General features: G+C 41.9%; 1 protein-coding gene across 1 annotated transcript in view; it reads right to left on the bottom strand.

Annotated features, from left to right (window-relative positions):
* LOC126456230 (collagenase-like) overlaps positions 1 to 1,931 on the bottom strand; it is a 37,100-nt gene extending 35,169 nt beyond the window's left edge. The window contains exons 1-2 of the mRNA XM_050091983.1: positions 1,914 to 1,931; positions 1,595 to 1,827 (exon numbers count right to left, since the gene is read on the bottom strand). Coding sequence (XP_049947940.1) covers positions 1,595 to 1,827; positions 1,914 to 1,931 — 251 coding nt within the window. The remainder of the gene's footprint in view (positions 1 to 1,594; positions 1,828 to 1,913) is intronic.
* Between the last annotated feature and the right edge of the window lie 21,241 nt (positions 1,932 to 23,172).

The raw sequence follows: 23,172 nt of genomic DNA, 5'->3' as shown, positions 1-23,172 counted from the left end.
ACGACTTGACACTACCAAGACTGACAATCCATTCACTTACTTGTTGGGTCAGAACCAACTTGTCAACGATGTATCCGCCATCTGTGCACTTGCGTTGAGGAGAAAACTTAATTCTAACAATATTAAAATTCACAACTTAATTATGCTATTGTCTCTGACACTTTCTTACTATCTATCACTGCAGCTACTGTTTTAGAGTATTTAAAACTTTAGGAAAAATAAATTTATTACTACGAAAATTTTTCAACAGGATATTTTTCTGACCTAGTTAGGCATGTGGTCGACCTTCAATCATGGTATTTTACCATCCTGGCAGGGTCGCCATTTTCTAAACATTCTGCATGGTGTCTGTTTGTTCTTTATCGTGTCTCCCTACCACTTTCGCGCAACAACGCTCTGAGGGTGTTTTTTAGGGAATTGAATAGTTTGAACCTGGGACCTGTTGCTGGTAAGGAGACTCCAGACCACACATGACATGTAGAGTTCAATGAGATGAGCGATGATATAACCAAATACTTAATGATTTCAGCGTCAGCTCCACTGCACTCCCTGTAACAGAATCTTAATACTAATTAAATTTAGTGGAAGGGTTTAAAGGCTTTCCTATTTTTAATTATCTGGTAAAATAACGTCGAAAAAGCATTAAGTTTACGATTGGAAATTTTATTCTACTCACAAAACATCGTTTATAAATTACTTCAAGTGGCAAATGTGAACACCATGAGTTTTCATTGACGATCGACACTAGTATTACGTAAAGGGGATGTAACAGATGAGACCTCTGCAGTTCTGAGTGAAGCCTTATGTGCTCAAAAATGCGGCATCGTGTGCATTCGTCACCTTGTCGGTGTTTGTCAGGGGGCGGCGGGCAGCACAGTTCCGCTCACCTCGCTGTCTCGGAAGCAACTCCCTAGCAACTCTCTCCTAACTTCTCCTTACTATAATTTACCGAAGTTGGTTTAAAAACAACTATCTGGCTGTGTGTTCATCTGACCAATGAGGTTCTCAATGTTAACCTTAAGCTCCACCTACAAAAATTCTGTCTATCCAATGAGAAACGTTATACTTTTCGTGGTGGGGCAATGTTTTTAAAGTTTGCAACGTAACAGAGAAGCGAAAAAGTCTCATGCTAAAACTTGCAGCTGGTGTGGTCCTTTCAGCGTTGTCGTAAGATCTATACTGTTCTTCTGGAAGGCTCTATCTTTTAACATGGGCTGGGCGGTGGTCCTAACGTAATAGAAACGCGAAAAAGGTCTCACGCTAAAACTTGCGGGTGGTGTAGCCCTAGCGGTTAGCTGGCGACGTGGGTGTCCGTCCGTCCCCTATCGTAGGGCCTTCCAGCTTAACACGGTTCTGCTCTCGGCTTCTGTTCTCGTTTCTCCCCTCGGAACTGCGTCTGTCACACGGTGGGAAGGTATGACATGCATTTAGGCATTCTTGTGTTAGTCTGTGGTATTACATTTGCTCACTCGTTACTCGTATTACTTTGGTTAATTTAATGTTACGATTTATTTGGAGCTATGTGACATATTACTGGATTTGCTTATCATGTCAGGGTTTTCATGGAAAGTGTTGGATTTGCCTGACACCTTACATGTGTGTAAGGCATATGACAGCTGTTTTCCAATCTTCTGGGATATCCTCCAAAATCCAGATCCCCTTGATTAATTGGTGGATTTTCTTGTGAAGTCCCTCCCCTCCGGCTTGAATGATTTCTGCCTGGATTCCATCTCCTCCCGGGCTTTTGTTCTTCTGTAGCTTCATTATCTGATTCTTTATTTCCGCTAGTGTGGGTGGAGGATACTCTAAATCTGGAATGTCAGGAAACTGAAATTCAAACAGATCATTATTTTAATCACAGTTGAAGAGTCTCTTGAAGTATTGTTTCCACCTTTCAGCAATGTCAAGCTCACTTGCGAGTATGCGCCCATTATTGTTCTTGATGAATTTTTGGCGGCTTTAATATTCCTTCTTGAAGAATTTTACCTTTTGGTACATCTTTCGCGCCTTTCCCCAAGAAAGCTTGTTGAGCTTCATCTACCAGTCCTTTAACGTACATTCTCTTTGCTCTTCTCGGGGTTGCTTGAGTAGTTCTTCAACTTCTTCGAACTGTGCTTTGTCTTGAACAAAATCAGCCCCTTGTGATCAGCTCTCCTTGGCTTCTCTTCTCTTTGCTAATGCCGTAATGTATTCATCCCCAAACCAAATCCTTTTGCCTCTGATCCGCTTCTTGATGACTACATTCACCGCCTCATTTACGGCATCCTTAACTTCTTTCCACATTTGATCTGGGTTCTCTTGTGAATCTTCTTCCTGTAGATTTTCAAAGCGGTTGCTGAGCTGAAATTCTTCTTTCTTTGTGTTATCTTTCAGCGCATCGATATGGTAATGTACAGTTTTTGTAAGGTTGTTTCTAACTCTGGCTTTGGCTTGTACTTTTAGCCAGCTGTTAACGAGGAAATGATCCCTCCCACACTCTGCACCCCTTGCTGTCTTTACATCCCCCACCCAGTTCTTTGCTTTGATATCTGTTGCAGTGTGGTCTACCTGATTAACTGTTTTACCATCTGGCGATACCCAAGGTCCTTTATGTATATCCTTCTGTTGGAAATTCGTGCTGCTTACGAATATCCCTTTGGATGTTGCAAAGGTTATGAACCCGATACCATTGTCATTGCTGAGTTCATGACGACTGTGTCTTCCGGTTGTTGACTGGAATACGTTCTCTCTTCCAACTTTAGCATTCATGTCTCCCAGTAGGACTTTACAATTATTATTTGGGATGGCATCTATGACTACCTCCAGTTCCGCGTAGAATTCATCCTTCACTTGGGATGTACTTTCTTCTGTGTGTGTAAAGCAATTCACAAACGATATTTTACATCTCTCTCCGTCTATTGTTAAAACTGCTATTCTACGGCTCACAGCCTCAAATCCAGATACATTAGCAGCCTGTGCCTTATTCACACAAAATGCCATACCCAGTTTGTGTCCTGTCTCACAGTCTCCATGCAAGATTGTGTACTTCTCGATATCTAGGGTACCAGTATCCTCCCAACGGACTTTCTGCAAAGCGACAAGATCCATCTTATATCTTTCGATCTCCTTGACTCGACTGATTGCGGCGCCTGTTTTATATAAACTACGAATATTCCACCTTCTAAATCGTAAACCTTGTTCTCTCAATTTTCGTCTATTTTGTATTACCAAATTCCTTGTAGTCTGTTTACCATGGACAAATTTTCCGTGATGGAGTGGTAACCCATCGCCAACCCTCAACCTGGAAGACCAGAGTATTTGATTTTGGGGTAACCTTCCCCTCGATTAATTACTTTCTCCTCAACTGTCGAGTTTCATCTCCACTTTTCTTACAAATGTGAAACGATGAAGGACAAGGAGTGGAAAGATAGGTCGTTGTGAGACACACTTCGTCAGGTTCATCGACTGAGACCTGTCCGACTTGGGATGCCCTGCCAGTAGCTACACTACTGCCGGAATAGCTCTTAGTGTCATCTGAACACGCAAACCTCTCCGCCCACACGGACAGTGCTTCTTTAATGCGGTGTCTCCTGGAGAGGTCATTACCGTTGTTACTCTCCCCTTTCTATCTGCAACGGTCGTTCGCTGCAGCACGGGAAGCCAGGATCCTTTCACCTTGAGGCTTTCCTCTTTTTTGTTGAAGTTATTGTCATTTTTGTGTATTTCTATATCTTCCCTGCATATGCGGGTGTGGTAGCTCTTCTCCACAGCAAGAACTTCAGTGTCGGCGAAACGCATTGATCGACACCTACTCTAATTGTGAAATCACTGCCCGCTCCAGAAAAGAGGTGTGATTAATACTATCGTGTCCGCCTCGAAAGCGGACTGATCAGCGCGGCGGAATGCCGTGCAAGGTGGTCCGGGTTCGATTCCCGGCTGGGTTGGGATTTTTTCCGCTAAGGAACTGGGTGTTGTGTTATCTTTCATCAACATATCATCCCCATCGACGCGCAAGTCACCGAAGTGGTGTCACCTAAAATGTCTTGCACCAGGCGACAGGTCTACCAGGCGAGTGGCCCTAGTCACACGACATTTCATTTGAATACAATCGTATTGCTTGCAAGACGTATAAGAGAGCTTCAGCACCTAAAAAGTGTTCTAAGCAGAAACGGATACTGCACGAGTTACATAAGAAGTGTCACGTAATCAAACATTGAATAAAATGACACGTGGAAAGAACACGTGTTGGATGCGGTCTTCTTGCCACACATTCCTAAAGTGACGTACAGAATCGGTGACGTATTGCACAAACACGGCCTAAATCAGGAAAGAAGGTCAAAGAGTGTCTAGATCGGGAAAGGAATAAAGGTGCCCACTTGCAATTTTGGGAATATACCGCACAGCATGTGCGTGTGGGAGAGTCTGTTCTGGAACGATTGGACGATCTATGAACCCCAAAATTACCGAATATAAGCGGCATCGCAGTTGGTACAGGTGGAGAATTCGGCCGTGGCGCAGTACGCGCTTTATGAGAGGGACCACATAATAAAATTCGCTGACATTGAGGAACTTGCTGTGGAGAATAGGTAGCACACCCCCGTATAGAAATCTACAAAAAATAGTAGCTTCAACAAGAAAGAAAAAAGACTCAAGGTTAATGGCTCCTGGATTACTGGCTGCAGCGAACGGCAGTTGCAAATAGTAAGGGGTAAACCACAGCAGTAATGATCACGGAAAAGCCCTCGGACGTTGGCGCGCCAGGTACATATAATCTGTGGCCGCGAGCTCGATTCCAGTCCGCCACCAGCGGTGGAGGATGAAGTTTCGACAATGCTAGCTACTCGTGCTACGAAACATCAGCCGAAGAACCCGAGACAGAAGACTACAAAGTACCTTCATGTGTTTGAAGCTGAACTTGTAAGTAGGCTGTTTATGTTTTCTTATTGGCAACGTTACGTAGCGCTCAATATGAAAATCACTGGCTGTGCTGTGTGCAGTCTGTGGCTAGTTTGCATTGTTGTCTGCCATTGTAGTGTTGGGCAGCGGCAGCTGGATGTGAACAGCGCGTAGCGTTGCGCAGTTGGAGGTGAGCCGCCAGCAGTGGTGGATGTGGGGAGAGAGATGGCGGAGGTTTGTAATTTGTCATGAACTGATATATATATATATTATGACTTGTGATGATATCAAGGTAAATACATTGTTCGTTATCTATTAATATCTTTCATTTGCTAACTATCCCTATCAGTAGTTAGTGCCTTCCATAGTTTGAATCTTTTATTTAGCTGGCAGTAGTGGCGCTCGCTGTATTGCAGTAGCTTGAGCAGCGAAGATTTTTGTGAGGTAAGTGATTTGTGAAAGGTATAGTTTAATGTTAGTCAGGGCCATTCTTTTGTAGGGAATTTTGAAAGTCAGATTGCGTTGCGCTAACAAAATATTGTGTGTCAGGTTAAGCACAGTCTTGTAAGAATTGTTCAAAAAGGGGACGTTTCATATGTCGACCCTTAGCCTAGGATACCTCACTGGAATCTTCTGATTTTTTCTTGTAGTTTTTGTATTTAGTGTAGCTTTTGTTTATTGCTAGCGCGTAATTGTAGAGAGAATCTCCTTTGTAGTTGTAGCCTTTCATTGTTGTACAGTAAAACAGTTGTGGCATGCATATAGATTTGCACCAAGTATTTCGCAGCTGTAATTAACTAGATATTATTTTCAGTGTTATGTTAATGTGTTCTCTTATTTTTGCTCTTCAAATTGTGCTTTTCTGTGTTATCGTGTGAAATATTGTGACAATAATGGCGTGTGAAAAACGTAATACTAGGCTCCAAAGTAAATTGAGAAATGACAGTGAAGACGAAAGCAGTGTGTTAGCGCCGCAGAGTAATGAATTAACTAATGTTCAAAGTAGTAATTTGGTAATTGTGCATAGGGAAATGGAGCGGGCGGCAAACAATGGTGTAGACAGTGAAACAATTAGAGAACAGGGAAGCATTATCGATCGATCGGTCGGTAACAGCTCGCCTCAGGAATCCGAAATGACAGGAAACAATCTCGCAAATACTGTAGATTCAGGTTTTGGATCCTCACCGTTTTCTTAAATAAGTCAAGACACATTTTCTGCTTGTCAAAATGTGAATGTTTCCGGTGCAAATTCACTGCCGAAAAGCACTGAGGAACATGTTCCAGACACCAGTGCATTGTTATTACAATTAATACAGCAAATGGGACAAACACAGCAAAAGCTTCAAAAGTTAGACACAATGGAACAAAATCTTCGAAAGTTAGACACAGTGGAACAAAATCTCAAAAAGTTAGACACAATGGAACAAAATCTTCAAAAGTTAGACACTACACTTGAACAAACACGTGAAGATTTAACCACTGAGTTACATAACATCGAATCGAAATGTCAAAAGGTCTGTAATGACGTACAAACACAAATTTGTGAGCATTTCCAACCTATTTTTTCGCGTCATGAAAATGTATTACAGAATCACGAAGCAGCCATAAAAGAACTGCAAACTATTGTTCATGAAAATCATGAGACCTTGCAAGCTAAAATTGACTCAGTTGCATCTACCGATTCGGTTACGCAACTTGCAAGAACTCAGGAAAACTTAAAGGACACAGTAGATACCCTGAAAATTGGTTCAGAAAGACACATGGAGGAAATAAGTACATTATTGGAGAAAGTAGCTGAACTTTCGGATCAGGTCACTAACTTATCTACAAAGGTAGATGATGATCTGAATGACACAAGACCCGTAGCCTTCACTGACACAGAAGAGTATGAACAAATTAGAAAATTCAAACACAATCAAAATCAAATCAATACACAGTACAAAAGAGAAATGCCATATGGCTTGCCTTTATGTATTTATTTACTCATTTTGTTTAATATCTAGTTTCTAGTGGCACTGCAGCATTGGTTAAAATAAAATTTTATAGATGTACTAATATAAATATTTTCTGTCTACAGATCGAGTAAATAATAATTTTTTTCAAAAAAATGAGGGAGCACAAAATGACATTTACCTTCACAGGAACTGCATTCATAATTTTCTTTTCAAGTACTTGGTAACTTTTTGGTAGAATAACTTCTTGTGGTGCACCACTTTAATTACATAGACATTAAGATGATACATTTCCCTTATCTGCATTGTTGTTTAGTGTAATATTTTTTCTGCTTGCGCTATGTCATGTTTAGGTATAAGTTGCTGCTGTTTGCCAGGCATAGTGTTATTGAATTTGACTTTTGCTCATTTATGCTGCTAGCTTTGCCAATTTGCATTTTTTGCATTGCTGTTTGTGTTGATTTGTTATGTGATGCTGCATTGCCTCGTTCCTTAGTTTAGCATCTGAGCTCAGTAGATTTAAGTTAGCTTAAGAGGGGGTAGCCTCTAAGAGAATGAGTTGCGATGAATTGGAAGAAATGCATTGAGAAAACAGGTTTAGGTAGGATTTTCTTGGAAATAAATGTTGAGGTAAGAAATGTGTGAACATATAAATACAGAAAGCATGCTTAGATAGAATTTTTTTTGGTGGAAACAAAGGATGAAATAAGAGGAAAGATATATGAAGTTTTGGGTTGGACTGCAGTACCAAATGTTACACTGAAAACGAACCCTGTCCTTTCCTATTGGTGTTATCCCATTACGTGTTTGTGTACCCTTGTGTATTTGTTTTCTTCCTGTCTCTGTGTAGTTTCATAGAATTTTTTTCTTCTTTTAATATTAAGCTACATTCACTAAGATGAGGAATACCGTTATCCTCGAATATAATTGGCATTAATAATATGTTATTTACTTTGTAAAGATGTTAGACATTATTAATTCTGTTCTGTTTAATGCTCATGTGTGAAGTTGATGTTTCGAAAGTTATTGTGATCTTTTATGTATGTACTCATGTCATAATTCATGTAACACTGACGTATATGTCTATTTCTATTCTTTTGTAAAGCCTGTGTTACTACAATTGTTATCTATATTGCTATGTTCTTTAATGATGTATTTTGTACCTTTGTAATTGTATTCTCATGTTATAAAATTGTAATTGTCACCAGTTCATGATATTATTAACTTGTTAGTTACATTTCACTGCACACATTTCTGTTGGTCATAGTATATGGACAATATGTGAGAAGTTGGGACTGTTAGTGTTTGCACATGTGTTACTAATTCAGCAAGGGACTGGATAACAGCATTGCTGGTTCTAAGGACAATTCCAAAAACTTTGTGAATGCACTCGTGGTGGTTATGGACTTGCTATATTATTCGCAAGACTCTTCGATGGTGATTGTGCACCTGCACAGTCGCAACAGATCGCAACAGATGGCTGCTGGCCATCTCTACAAGGACTACAGTGGGTCTGCATCTTTGATGACCCACCAATACCATCATCTCTACAAGGACTACAGTGGGTCTACACCTTTGATGACTCACCAATACCATTATTTCTACGAGGACTGCTGTGGGTCTGCACCTCGGTGGCCCACCAATACCGTAATCTCTACCAGGACTACAGTGGTCTGCTCTGTGATGACCTACCTACCAATATTCTTCCAAACTACGACTGACTCTGCTGTGGGTTTGCTCTGTTGTGGCCCATTACCTGTCAGCATGTCAAGAGTCAGCACTGTCTTTCCGTTGGAAGGACAACACTACTTCTTCAAGACGGCATGGAAATCCACTACTTCCGTGTGCATTGTCTTTTACTGCTCAGACTTTGAGAAAAGAAACGGCAGTTTCACTGTGATGAATGATCAGGACTGTCTTTATAGACTGTGAGAAAATTTGAGCTTTTGACCAACACAATATCAATAAGTGTGTGCATTTGATTTCTTTGTTATTGTAATTATGAAAAATTTTATCAAATCATTATTGGCCACTGCCCAAAAAAAATTTGTAAAATTTTTTGTGGGGAGCATGGGGGCTATGTAAGTAGGCTGTTTATGTTTTCTTATTGGCAACGTTACGTAGCGCTCAATATGAAAATCACTGGCTGTGCTGTGTGCAGTCTGTGGCTAGTTTGCATTGTTGTCTGCCATTGTAGTGTTGGGCAGCGGCAGCTGGATGTGAACAGCGCGTAGCGTTGCGCAGTTGGAGGTGAGCCGCCAGCAGTGGTGGATGTGGGGAGAGAGATGGCGGAGGTTTGTAATTTGTCATGAACTGATATATATATATTATGACTTGTGATGATATCAAGGTAAATACATTGTTCGTTATCTATTAATATCTTTCATTTGCTAACTATCCCTATCAGTAGTTAGTGCCTTCCATAGTTTGAATCTTTTATTTAGCTGGCAGTAGTGGCGCTCGCTGTATTGCAGTAGCTTGAGCAGTGAAGATTTTTGTGAGGTAAGTGATTTGTGAAAGGTATAGTTTAATGTTAGTCAGGGCCATTCTTTTGTAGGGAATTTTGAAAGTCAGATTGCGTTGCGCTAACAAAATATTGTGTGTCAGGTTAAGCACAGTCTTGTAAGAATTGTTCAAAGGGGACGTTTCAAACTGAACATGAGTCTGTCGTTGTTTCTGTATTATACAACATCGGTCGCAAGGAACTCTTCAGGTACAACACACACAGTTCTGCAAAAGACATATCACCATTTAATGCATGCACAACAAATATCGCAAACACCTAGTCAGCTGTTGATGTCTTTAATTTTGCTGTTACTCGGGAGAAAACTTCTCGTTTACATCTCCCAACAGTTATTTTATTGGGAGGCGTCACGGACGAGCTATAGCTCGTTAGATAGGCGCTTCTCGTCGCAAATATTCAAGCTCTGTATCTCAGGGTGGAGAGCACAGTGTTGCGTTGCTTCGTAGTATACTAAAGATGATCTCTTACAGGGTAACTAGCCTTCTCCTGAAACTGATGAATAGGAAGCTTGCCAGAACGTCCCTACAAAACAACACTTATTAGGTTAATAACACGGGAAGATTTTGTCAGCGAAATTTGTCGTCAAGGTGTACATTTGCAATCATACTGCCTCGTGAAAAAAACTGAAGCACCTAAAAGAGGAGGAAGAAAAAAATGAAACTTCGTGGGTTGAGAGGGTGTGTGATGCCATTTAGGTAAGGACAATGTTGAGACAAATTTAAAAAGAACTTGCAATACGAGCTCATTTATCAGAATAACGTTGCCCCTCTGGCCGCGATACACGTACTGATTCGGTTGGGAAGGGTTCCATGAAGGCGGTACGGTCTTTTCTGTGGCAAGCTAGGCTGTGACTGTTGTACCTGTAGTACCCCGAAAACTGGCACTTCGACTAAGGTGACGTCCGAGCTATCCCCGCACAAGCTCTAACGATGACAGATCTGGGGTCTTGCTGACCACGGGAGTCACTCGAAAGCACGCAGACTGTTCATAGAGACACGTCCCATGTGCTCTGTCGAAAATTGGCATAACTACACTGTCACATGAGAGGTAACATATGAGGATATCCGCTACATACTGTTGTGTGATTAGAGTTCCCTCAATTACTGCCAGCCGTGAGTTGAAGTCGTATCCGAAGGCTCCCCATACCAAGAGTAACACCGCTGAGCCTGTCAGAACTTCGGAAGAATGAGATCTCTCCCCAGGTAGTCGCCATATTTGAAGGCCTGCAGATCGGCAACTTATCGCTGATCACGATGCGGCACTATTCATCAGCAATCCATGCTTCCTGGTCATGGTACCATTTCGAAAACAGCAGATTTTGTTGTGGTGTTAATGGCAGCCTACGCATGCGACGTTAATTTCCTAGTCTGGCTGCTTCTAGTCTCCAACCAATGGTGCGAAATGATACAGAATGTTGTAAGGAGTCCACTTGTAATGTCCCCACAGAAAATACCCTCTACCACGCACCAATTAATCATTTTCAATCAAACCATCCACATTCATTCACTTTGGAAAAGTTATCTGATCTGATTTTCTCGTAATATATGCGGCGACAGCTCGACGACGCCAAAGTATTTTCTAGTGCGTTTATTCTTTCAAATAACAGAGATGCATATATACATTCTCCATGGTTGTTAGAGTGGTAACTAGGACAGCTTCTGGAGTATCTGTTGAGGGATTGACGTGTTTCTGAGAGATACATATTCTGCTTTTCTTCTCTCTAAAGCGAGCCCGTTAACATTTGTGTCGCTAGCGGTTTGTTTGAGGAGAAAGAGACTGTAAAAGGAAAATAATTAAGGCGTGGAATCACCGGAGATCTGGATATGTAATGGAGATGGATTTAATACACAATTTCCTCCATAAATAAGGTTTGTGACTTTTTTGTTCTGGAGTGAATGAACGAATGAGTTTTTCCTGAATCATTTGATGATCACGTTGGCCCTGTAATTAGTGGGGAAGTTTCAGCTGTGTCGAAGAGAGCCTGCAATCACTGAGTCTGTGTTAAATCGTCCAAAAAGGCTTCGTACACATCTGGAATTCGCAATCTTTCGTAAAAGGAACAAATTGTCCAAACGATTGATTCTCCCGACTGACTGCAGTGTTTAACAGTAATAATAAATGTAAAGATCTCTTACAGCAAGCCAGCCGCTGATTACCAAGACGAAGGATTCCACCAAAGATCCTATTTGGCTGATTTCACGTAATGAAATACTATACTAAAAACTGTAGATAGATAAAGGAGAGAAAGAGAGAGAGAGCGAATGAAAATAGAGATAATACTAATAATCCTCCATTAGTCTAATTTTTCGCCTGTCTTATCACGGATCAGCCAAGAGGCCTTACTTTACTGTATAGATTTATGTGTGAAGGTGAAGGGATCTTAAAGGCAACAGCTACACGTCTATACAGACAAGACATTACACAGAGATAGCGGCTAGCTCCATTCATCATCTGTTCTTAGATAAAGAGACGGCAACTTATTATCCGAACATTTAAAAAAATGTTAAACACTGTTTGTTCTCGGATGGCGGCTGCAGATGGTTACGATGTTTTTGGGGCATATAATGGTCATCTTCCGTTGTGGTAGTGCCGGCCGGTGTGGCAGAGCTTCTGTGAAGTTTGGAAGGTAGGAGACGGGGTACTGGCGGAATTGAAGCTGTGAGGACGGGTCGTGAGTCGTGCTTGGGTAGCTCAGATGGACAGCCAGAACGGTAGCTCAGCGTGTTCGGTCAGATGGTAGAGCACTTGCACGCGAAAGGCAAAGGTCCCGAGTTCGAGTCTCGGTCCGGCACACAGTTTTAATCTGTCAGGAAGTTTTAGGTTGCTGAAATGTAGTTGGTGAAATTCTTTAAATAAATGACAGTCAGCCGATCGCTCTGTGCTGCGATCGGAAGTCAACTTTTGCATGAAAATTGTTTAACTGCTGTTGACATTAGACTGACTTCAAAATTATAGTAATTGCAGTCTAGTATTTTTAAACCAATCAGCCTTAGATGCAAAATCGCAACACTTCAATAATTGTACATATTAAACTCCATAAATAACGAAGCTGAACCAGAAATTACTTTTGATTCTGTTCTATTCGTAACTCTTACGAAACGAAACTTTCACAAATAACTCTTTTCAACAACAAACATAAATGTACCCGAGATTCTAACTGGGAGAGAGCTTACAGAACCGAAGATCTCGCTATGGCCTAAAACATCAACTTATACTCTACTAAAAACAAAACATTGAACAATGTAACATCTACTTGTTATTTCAAACAAAAATTGACTTAATAACTCATCATCATCATCAGCAGCCAATTCAATCATTAAATGATGTGGCCTCTTCGAGTCGTGGATTCAGGTAGGCTTCAGCAGTCTTCTCCAAGTGGGACGGTCTTGGGCAGTTCTCTGCCAGGTGTTACCAGCGATCTTCTTGATGTCTTTGTCCCATGTGTCTGGTGGTGTTGCTCTAGGCCTCAGTTCCTCTCTCGGACTCCACTCCAGTACTAGCTTCGTCTGTCTGTTGTCTTTTCTTCTTGCGACGTGGCCAGCCCACTGCCATTTCAAGCAACCTTCTGTCTCTAAGATACCATTAACCTTCGTCACAGACCGGATGTCATCTGTCCTTTTCCTATCCTTTCTTGTATAGCCCAGCATTGATCTCTCCATGGCTCTCTGCGCTGTCTTAAGTTTCCCTTTTGTAAATGAGTTCAGTGTCCATGTCGCGCAGCCATACGTCATCACAGGAAGAATGCATTGATCAAATACTGCTTTCTTCAGATTTACTGGCATTTTTGATCTGAATACTGCTGAATTCTTCCCAAATGCTTGCCAGCCAAGCTTGATGCGTCGATAGATTTCTCGCCTTATGTCTCCCTTCATATTTATAATCTGGCCAAGGAAGACATATTCACTGATCTCTTCTAGTAGACTGTCCTTGACTTTCACATCTCCAGCTGGTACCCATTTGTTGGACATTACTTTTGTTTTGGGAAGGTTGGTGTTCAAGCCAACCAGCTGACATTCCGATGCAAGATCTGCGAAGACTTTGGCCAGTAAGGCAATATCATCAGCACATCTCAGATTGTAAGCCTTCTTCCATTAATTCTAATTCCCTTACATTCCCAGCTCAGCTTTGACATAGCCATTTCCAATACAGCAGAGAACAGTTTTGGGGAGATGGAATCGCCTTGCTTGACACCCCACATGATACGGAATTCTTGAGTTGATTCGCTGATGTTAACATAAGCTGAAGAATTCTCGTAGATTTTCCTGAGCACATCAATGTATGCTGCTCCCACTCCTTGCTCACTCAAAGCTTAGAGGACAGCTACATGGCTAACGGAGTCAAATGCCTTTTCAAAGTCAACAAAGGCAATGCAGAGAGGCAGTTGGTATTCATTCGCTCTGCTTATCACTTCACTAACGGTCAGAATGTGGTCAATAGTGCTAAAATTGCTTCGGAATCCTGCTTGTTCTATAGGTTGGGGTGACTCTAGGGTGGAACTAATTCGGTTTAACAAGATCTTTGTGAAAATTTTGTACAAAATTGAGAGCATGCTGATAGGACGATAGTTAAATATTGTGAATACTTCCTTTCTTGTGTATCAAAATAATCTTAGCCTTGTTCCACGATAGTGAGATTGAAGCATAGTGCGGGCAGGAAGTAAATACTTTTTCCAAGTGATTTATTGTTACCTCTCCTGCCAGTTTGAGGATGTCAATACTGAGCTCATCATCACCCGGCACTGTTCCCTTCTTCATGCTATCCAGAGCACACTTGACTTCCGATGGGAGTATATCTGGAACACTAGGTACATCATTCAATTTAGATACACTCAAATTTTCACTTGGATTGCTATACAAATTGCTATAAAAGTCTCTGATGAACTTCAAAACCTCCTCCTCTTCAGTGATTCGACTGTCATTTCCGTCGAGTGCGATAATCTGCTTTTTACCGATTGTCAGTTTGTGTTTGGCCGACTTTAAATTTGTCGTGTTTTCCAAGCTTGAGCGTAAGGTGTCTTCAGTGAATTTCTGTATGTCAGTTTTCATTTCTCTTCGCACTGCCTTACATAGTTCGGAATACGCTACCACGTCACGATCGGTTTGGATTTTCATTCTCTCCACTGTTGTAAAAGGGTTTCAGTTTTGGCACTGAATTTCTTTGGTTGTTTATTTTTTTGGGATAGGCCACCGACATCTTGTGCACTTGAAACAATCATTTCCGCCAAATCACCATCTTTAGTTACGTGGTACGTGCTTTGGAGGAATGTTCGAGGAATGTTCTTCCAGGTTTTTGAGGTTGATTACCCTTCTCTTCCCTTTCATAAGTTTATTCCTTTCATTTCTTGCATAATTCATCCAAAACGCTCAAATTATATAAAAATAAATATTTCAGTTACTATACTATGAAAGAGTGGCTTCATCGTTGGTGACTAGATATTCACATGAAACAGCTCATCAGATGCGGGCATTACGGCAGATATTGTAAGTTATCATACTGTGACTTTAAGTGATCGATTTTATCTGACGCCGTTGTTAAATACTGTAATTTCCAAACATGTGACGATTCTCATATATGATTAGCAAAATCAATAATAGCTTATCACATTGAGTGTGACTAGTTGCTGTTTTATCTGAATTTTCATTAAAACGGTCGCTGTGTCTCCGGCAGGCAATGCCTATGTTTTCTAAAAACGGTGTCCAGATTTTGTGTCTTTACATACAGCTGTCCTGCAGCTGCAGAACGAATCCGCGCAATTGACTTCCTCACTGTGTTGAGGTTTACTGACTGCAGAGAAAAATTTTCGTTTGTACCGACCGCAGATACTTCAAGGGATTCGATGGTTTGCGTCCTTGTCCATTGCTCAAGTAGTGATATATGCGTGCCGAAATACTCATTTAGATCCTCTGCCTGGCCACTCGTAGTTTGTTATTTGGAGATTGCAACTAATAACTAATATTTCATCATGAGTAGATAAGCCAGGTGCAGAAATTCGATCAATGCGAATTATCCTATTTGGAGACTTGGTTGCGAAAATATCGACAGAGATATGAGTGTCTGCAATATGATGAGTTAGCCCCAGTGTGAAGCAGTGTAAGGAACGTATATGCTTGAATTTTTAAACTGTAGGACAGCTGCTTATGAAACGTGTTCATATTTGCGGCTTCTGTTATGTGTTGACAGGAAGGTTCAAGACCTGAGAGTGTGAATTCAAAGCTACAGAGCTGTCCGAATTTGGGTGGATTGTGTATTACATAGATAAGACACTTTTTATTGAACAGGCTTGTCTGTGAAATATCGCTAAGTGTGAATTATCTAACGGAATTAACTGTAAGTCTACATCTACATCTATTACAAACTACTGAGAAATGCTTATCAGACGGTACTTCCCGTTGTTCCTTTCAGTGAAATTCATGTATAGAGGACTGGAAGAATGATTGTTTAAATACATCTGCACGCTGCGTGATTAGCCTGACATTGTCTCTGGTGACCCTATGGGAGAAGCGAGCAGGGAGCTATAGTATATTTGTGGCTTCCTCACTTAATACTGTTCCTAGAAACGTTGTAAGTCGGCTTTCATTGGATAGTTGGCCTCTAATACTTCAGGTTTTCTGCATTTCCATAAGGCTGCCCCGTGGTGCCGCAGATAGAAATAGAAGCGGAACTTACTTTGTGGACGACCCTCGTAAAAACCAGAAATATCACATTCATTGGCTTAAGACAGCAGCCAGATAACATTCAGCACACGTCAGAATAAACGCACAAATGTATTCGCTCACTGGTAAAGGCTCTTATCAATATAAAATTATAACAGTATTTGCATAACTTAAGTATTCACCGCGCCAGAGCCGAAGGCCAACTGTTTAAAGGTACAGGCTCGAGCGACCAGGAACAAGTGGGCTGCAGACGGTGCTAAATACAGGCACATAAGAACTATGCCTTGCTTGTGTTAAATAACAGCATTTTACATTAAAGTGAGAATGAGATTTCCTCTACAAGACCATTGAAATGCGGTAAAATAATAGGTACACATTTCGTGTAAAGTTTCTAATACATTCGCTGACAGATTTGTACTGTACTTAAACTAAGGGACACAATTCACTATGCTTCCATTAGCGGTAATGGTTTTGCAAATTTCAGCTTTCGTAACCAATGAACAGCAGTCAGTATGGGTGCATGAACGAAACAGCCATACCCAACAACGTTTGCTGAACGTGCGTTGATGACATTGTTGGTAGCCCCTTGGTTCAGCTGAGTAGTTATTTGCTCAACAGTCGCACGCCTGCTCGCCCGTACACATCCCCGCAGCCGTCGTTCACCCTCGTTATACTGGGTGGTCCACTGATAGTGACCAGGCCAAATAAGCGTCAAACGAAAAAAACTACAAGAACGAAACTCGTCTAGCTTGAAGGGGGCAACTAGACGGCGCTATCGTTGGCCCGCTAGATGGCGCTGCCATAGGACAAACGGATGTCAACTGCGTCTTCTTAAATAGGAACCCCCATATTTTATTACATATTCGTGTAGTACGTAAAAAAATATGAATGTTTTAGTTGGACCACTTTTTTCGCTTTGTGATAGATGGCGCTGTAATAGTCACAAACATATGGCTCACAATTTTAGACGAACAGTTGGTAACATGTAGGTTTTTTAAATTAAAATACATAACGTAGGTACGTTTGAACATTTTATTTCGGTTGTTCCAATGTGATACATGTACCTTTGTGAACTTATCATTTGCCAGCCGGGGTGGCCAAGCGGTTCTAGGCGCTACAGTCTGGAACCGCGCGACCGCTACGGTCGCAGGTTCGAATCCTGCCTCGGGCATGGATGTGTGTGATGTCCTTAGGTTAGTTAGGTTTAAGTAGTTCTAAGTTCTAGGGGACTGATGACCTTAGAAGTTAAGTCCCATAGTCCTCAGAGCCATTTGAACCATTTGAACTTATCATTTCTGAGAACGCATGCTGTTATAGCGTGATTACCTGTAAATACCATATTAATGCAATAAATGCTCGAAATTATGTCCATCAAACTCAATGCATTTGGTAATACGTGTAACGACATTCCTCTCAACAGCGAGAAGTTCGCCTTCCGTAATGTTCGCACATGCACTGACAATGCGCTGACGCATGTTGTCAGGCGTTGTCGGTGGATTACGATAGCAAATATCCTTCAACTTTCCTCACAGAAAGAAATCCTGGGACGTCAGATCCGGTGAACGTGCGGGCCATGGTATGGTGCTTCGACGACCAATCCACCTGTCATGAAGTATGCTGTTCAATACTGCTTCAACCGCACGCGAACTATGTACCAGACATCCATCATGTTAGAAGTACATCGCCATTCTGTCATGCAGTCAAACATCTTGTAGTAACATCGGTAGAACCATACGTAGGAAATCAGCATACATTGCACCATTTAGACTGCTATCGATAAAATGGGTGCCAATTATCCTTCCTCCCATAATGCCGCACCATACATTAACCCGCCAAGGCCGCTGACGTTCCACTTGTCGCAGCCATCGTGGATTTTCCGTTGGCTAATAGTGCATATTATGCCGGTTTACGTTACCGCTGTTGGTGAATGACGCTTCTCGCTAAATAGAATGCGTGCAAAAAATCTGTCATCATCCCGTAATTTCTCTTGTGTCCAGTGGCAGAACTGTACACGACGTTCAAAGTCGTCGCCATGCAATTCCTGGTGCATAGAAATATGGTACGGGTGCAATCGATGTTGATCTTGCATTCTCAACACCGACGATTTTGAGATTCCCGATTCTCGCGCAATTTGTCTGCTATTGTGTGCGGATTAGCCTCGACAGCAGCTAAAACACCTACTTGGGCGTCATCATTTGTGGCAGGTCGTGGTTGACGTTCCATATGCGGTTGAACACTTCCTGTTTCCTTAAATAACGTAACTATCCGGCGAACAGTCCGGACACTTGGATGCTGTCGTCCAGGATACCGAGCAGCATACATAGCACACGCCCGTTGGGCATTTTGATCACAATAGTCATATATCAACACGGTATCGACCATTCCCGCAATTGGTAAACGGCCCATTTTAACACGGGTAATGTATCACGAAGCAAATACCGTCCGCACTGGCGGAATGTTACGTGATACCACGTACATATACGTTTGTGACTATTACAGCGCCATCTATCACAAAGCGAGAAAAGTGGTCCAACTAAAACATTCATATTTCTTTACGTACTACACGAATATATGATAAAAAATGGGGGTTCCTATATAAAAAAACGCAGTTGATATCCGTTTGAACTATGGCAGCGCCATCTAGCGGGCCAACCATAGCGCCATCTGGTTTCCCCCTTCAAGCTAGACGAGTTTCATTCTTTGTAGTTTTTTCGTTTGATGCTTATTTCGTGAGATATTTGGCCCGGCCACTATCAATGGACCACCCGGTATATGGCCCGTGGTGCTCCGCATTCGCCTCGCCGCCGTTTTTGGATAGCGGCAGTTTCCCATGCACAGTAAGCTTCAACCACGGTGGCATGCAAAAAGTTTATAAACATAGCGTTTCGGTAATATTTCCACCTTTGAGCTGAAAGCCAATGATCAAGCCCTTCTGAACGTCTGATGAATCACTTCGTTCCCGCAATACGACAACGACTGCACTATTTCCGCGTCACCTCAACACTCTTTATATACCCTCTAATGCTAATCCTGCCACCTGCTCTCTGTGAGTGGCAATTGCACCTTAACGTCGAACATAGCGGTGGTCATATTAATGAGACTGGACTGCGTAGAAATACTTACGCACTAGTGGCAATGTCTTCACCATAGATGTAACACTGAGCAGTAGCGTCGCATTCTGGGGCAGCGCCTGTAAACAAACAAATGTAACGCATTTTTGTTGATATGGTGCTCTGCACCGGTCATTGTTGAAAATACGTCATTTTGAAATAGTTACGTCGCTTATTACTAGAATCGAGGGGTTGCCATCTTCAGCAGAACATTATTTTACAATTTATTGTGAGTTATGTGTATTTACACTGTATAACGTCATAAGGAATCAAAATGAATGAAATCAAAGCAGTGATCACTAAACGGGCCATACATTATTATAAAATTGGTAGTGATGTGCTCTATTCACTATATACCCAGATAAATCTTCAAAGGATCTGAAAATCAACTCAAACACGCGGGAAACTAACATAATTGACGCTAATACCTGTACTGAAGCTGTCATGAAATAATTACAACAGATCTACTGTACAAAACATTTTCTCCGTGATGTTTTTTCATAATTGTCATGAAATGGATTAATCGATAACAAAGTAGGAGGGGCTGCGATGGAAGCGCTTCAGCTAGTGAGGGAGAAATAGAAAATGTGGAAACATTAGGGATTTTATCGGTGTAAAGAATTTAATATGTTTAATTAGGATATGTAATGAACAACATCAAACAGGAGTAAAGTATCTATTAATCAAATGTTCTGTTTTGAGAATTTTGACAACATATGAAATGGTTTGTATTATAAAAGTTAGTGAGTGTGCAAGTAAAGTTTTTAAGATCTTATTCAGCTCTCGTATTAGTGATGTACTTCTTAAGTTCTTGAACTACGTGAACTCCACACATTTAGACATTTCTTTTACAACTGAACACACCGTATATGCACATAATTCACTTCTTAGGAATAGTGGAATTTATCCGAAAGGTTAACGAAAAATGAAAAAAATTATAAAGTAAATACAGGAAGGTTAACGTTTTGAGAAATTATTGAAAATGTTAAAAATTGTACCACATTTACGAAATTTGTGTAATGGTGACAATTACAAATCTTATATGTCGCCGCAACATTTAGACAATGTTGATACAATTTATCCTAGGACACTATAAAGTCTGTGTGCGAAGTGGCAGAATGTTGCGTTGCTCTCGTTAAATAATATGGTCAGTTAGTATTTAGAATGTGTGTTATTTGAGAAAACTGGAGACAAAATTGGAAAAAATTGTACCATACTAAATTATACCTGAAAACATACAAGACTTTCTTAAAGTAAACAGTATTTCCAGCCCGCCCGGCTAGCCGTGCGGTCTAACGCGCTGCTGCCCGAGCGGGAAGGCGTGCCGGTCCCTGGCACGAATCCACCCGACGGATTTGTGTCGAGGTCCGGTGTCCACTGGGAACCTGATCAAGTGTTTCAACCACTGCCCACAACATCTGATGCAAGTACGCTATTTCGGTTGGTTTAACGTGATAAATACATTCACTGACTATCACCTCAGATTAGTCTACACAACGGTGAAAATCACCACTGAATGAGTCGGCTTGTTTCCCGTACTCCTAAGATATATATTAATGTGACTGCATCCATTTTACCTTAACCGCAACCGCTGCGGCAAACAGCAATACAGCCAACACGTTCATAGTGGTCTTCCAGCAGCAGCTGCCGAAGTCGGACACTTCGCTCCTTCTTATACTCGAAAATGTGCACACGTACTGATCTCAGAGTTTCAAATTCAGTTTCAGAATTTATGATAAAGTTAAAAAGGGAACCTTGAAACACTTATTAGGGTTACGGCGCCATTTGGTATCTGTAAAATTGAGAAGGTAAAGCTAATTTAGAAATAATGAGACATGATATTTTATCGAAAGAACATCAAGGAGGGAGTAATGGTTTGGCATACAGTCAACGACACGGTTGTCTGAGATCCATTCCTCGCAATCGATTATGATTATGAGGTCCCATATTCCGATGACTGTAGGGAACGATGCGGGAGACCCGCACCGTCGACTGGGCAAGGTTTTAGTGGAGGTCGTTTGCCATTGCCTTCCACCGACAGTAATCGGGATGAATGATGATGATGAAGACAACACAACAACACCTAGTCATCTCGAGGCATGAAAAGTCCCTGATCCCGCCGGGAATCGACCCCGGGACCCCCTGCGCGGGAGGCGAGAACGCTACCGCAAGACCACGAGCTACAGACTCGCAATCCAAAGAAATGTGAATAATCCTAATCGAGGTGGTCTCACGTGGATTTGAAACTGATTCCTTCTGAATACGATAACAATGCCTTTGTCATTGAACCACCTCACCGATCCCATTATTAGACAATTCATACTGCCTGACGAAAACCCTGAGGCACTCAGAAGGGGGGAGGAAAGAATGAAACTTCATGGGTTGAGAGAATATGCGATGTTACTTCAGTGATTACAAACTCAAACGAAATGTACAAAGAACTTAGCAGTATAAGCCCATTTATCAGTATGCCGTTGGACCACCTCTGGCCTGGATGCTTACACTGGTTCGGTAAGGAAATGTCATAAAGATGACTGGTCCTTGATATTCTGTATACTAGCAATGGGACGGAGTTGACGTTTGCACTGATCCTAGACATGTTCTGCGAGGTACAGATCTGAGAATCTTTCTGACCACGGCAGTGCCAGAACATCACGAAGACAGGAGCATTAGCCCTGATCACGGCACCACATCAAATATAGCCATTGGTGTTGTGGTATTAACGGCAGTCCGCAGCTCGTGGTCGTGCGGTAGCGTTCTCGCTTCTTGCGCCCGAGTTCGCGGGTTCGATTCCCGGCGGGGCCATGGATTTTTTCTGCCTCGTGATGACTGGGTGTTGTGTGATGTCCTTAGGTTTAAGTAGTTCTAAGTTCTAGGGGACTGAGGACCTCAGCAGTTAAGTCCCATAGTGCTCCGAGCCATTTGTACCATTTTATTAACGGCAGCCCATACGTGAGACAGTACTTCCCCTTTAGGTTGCTGCTAGCGTCCGACCAATAGTATGGAGTGACACATAATGTTGCAGTGAGTCCGTTACTTGTTCTTGGATAGCAAGGGCAGATGAGAACGGGTTAACATGTGCTTGGTGAAAAAGACGGCGATCCTTCCTCACGGCGGCCAGTCGTGATAATACAGAACCTTAGCGACGGGTATGCCTGCCCTCAAATTCCCATGTAAGCCAGCAGTGGGCTTTGTCACATCCTAATACCCCATAGCTACGAATGTTGCCCAATTTGACCAGCTGGCCAAGTTGAGGCCAACAATGAGGTCCCTTTCAGACACTGTCAGGTGCTGATAACGCTGTCCCACACGTGTACCCGACAGCTCCGTGTCTTTCACAGTGATCACCTAATATCCGACGCTGTTCATGCTCCTTACAAGGGAACCGCCCCATCGCACCCCACTCAGATTTAGTTATAAGTTGGCACAGTGGATAGGCCTTGAAAAACTGAACACAGATCAATCGAGAAAACAGGAAGAAGTTGTGTGGAACTATGAAAAAAATAAGCAAAATATACAAACTGAGTAGCCCATGCGCAAGATAGGTAACATCAAGGATAATGTGAGCTCAGGAGCGCCGTGGTCCCGTGGTCAGCGTGAGCAGCTGCGGAACGAGGTCTTCCCTAGGGTGAAAAGTTTACTTTCTTTATTTTCGCAAAGTTATGATCTGTCCGGTCGTTTATTGACGTCTCTGTTCCCTGTAATAAGTTTAGTGTCTGTGTTTTGCGACCGCACCGCAAAACCGTGCGATTAGTAGACGAAAGGACGTGCCTCTCCAATGGGAACCGAAAACATTTGATCGTAAGGTCATAGGTCAACCGATTCCTCCACAGGAAAACACGTCTGATATATCCTAAACGACACTGGTGACGTCATGTGGGTCACATGACAGGAATATGTTGTCGACCCATCTAACTTGTACACTTGGCGAATAGGTAAAAAGATTCTTCTACCTTGCCCGATTTAGGTTTTCTTGTGGATGTGATAATCATAAATTAAATAAATTAAACTTTTCACTGGAGGGAAAATTTGGACCAAGGACCTCTCGTTCTACAGCT

Source organism: Schistocerca serialis, chromosome 2 (assembly GCF_023864345.2).
Source record: "Schistocerca serialis cubense isolate TAMUIC-IGC-003099 chromosome 2, iqSchSeri2.2, whole genome shotgun sequence".
In the NCBI taxonomy this organism is placed as follows: Eukaryota; Metazoa; Arthropoda; class Insecta; order Orthoptera; family Acrididae; genus Schistocerca; species Schistocerca serialis.
Note: the sequence above shows the minus strand (reverse complement) of the source record. Positions and strands in the feature narration are given on the sequence as shown.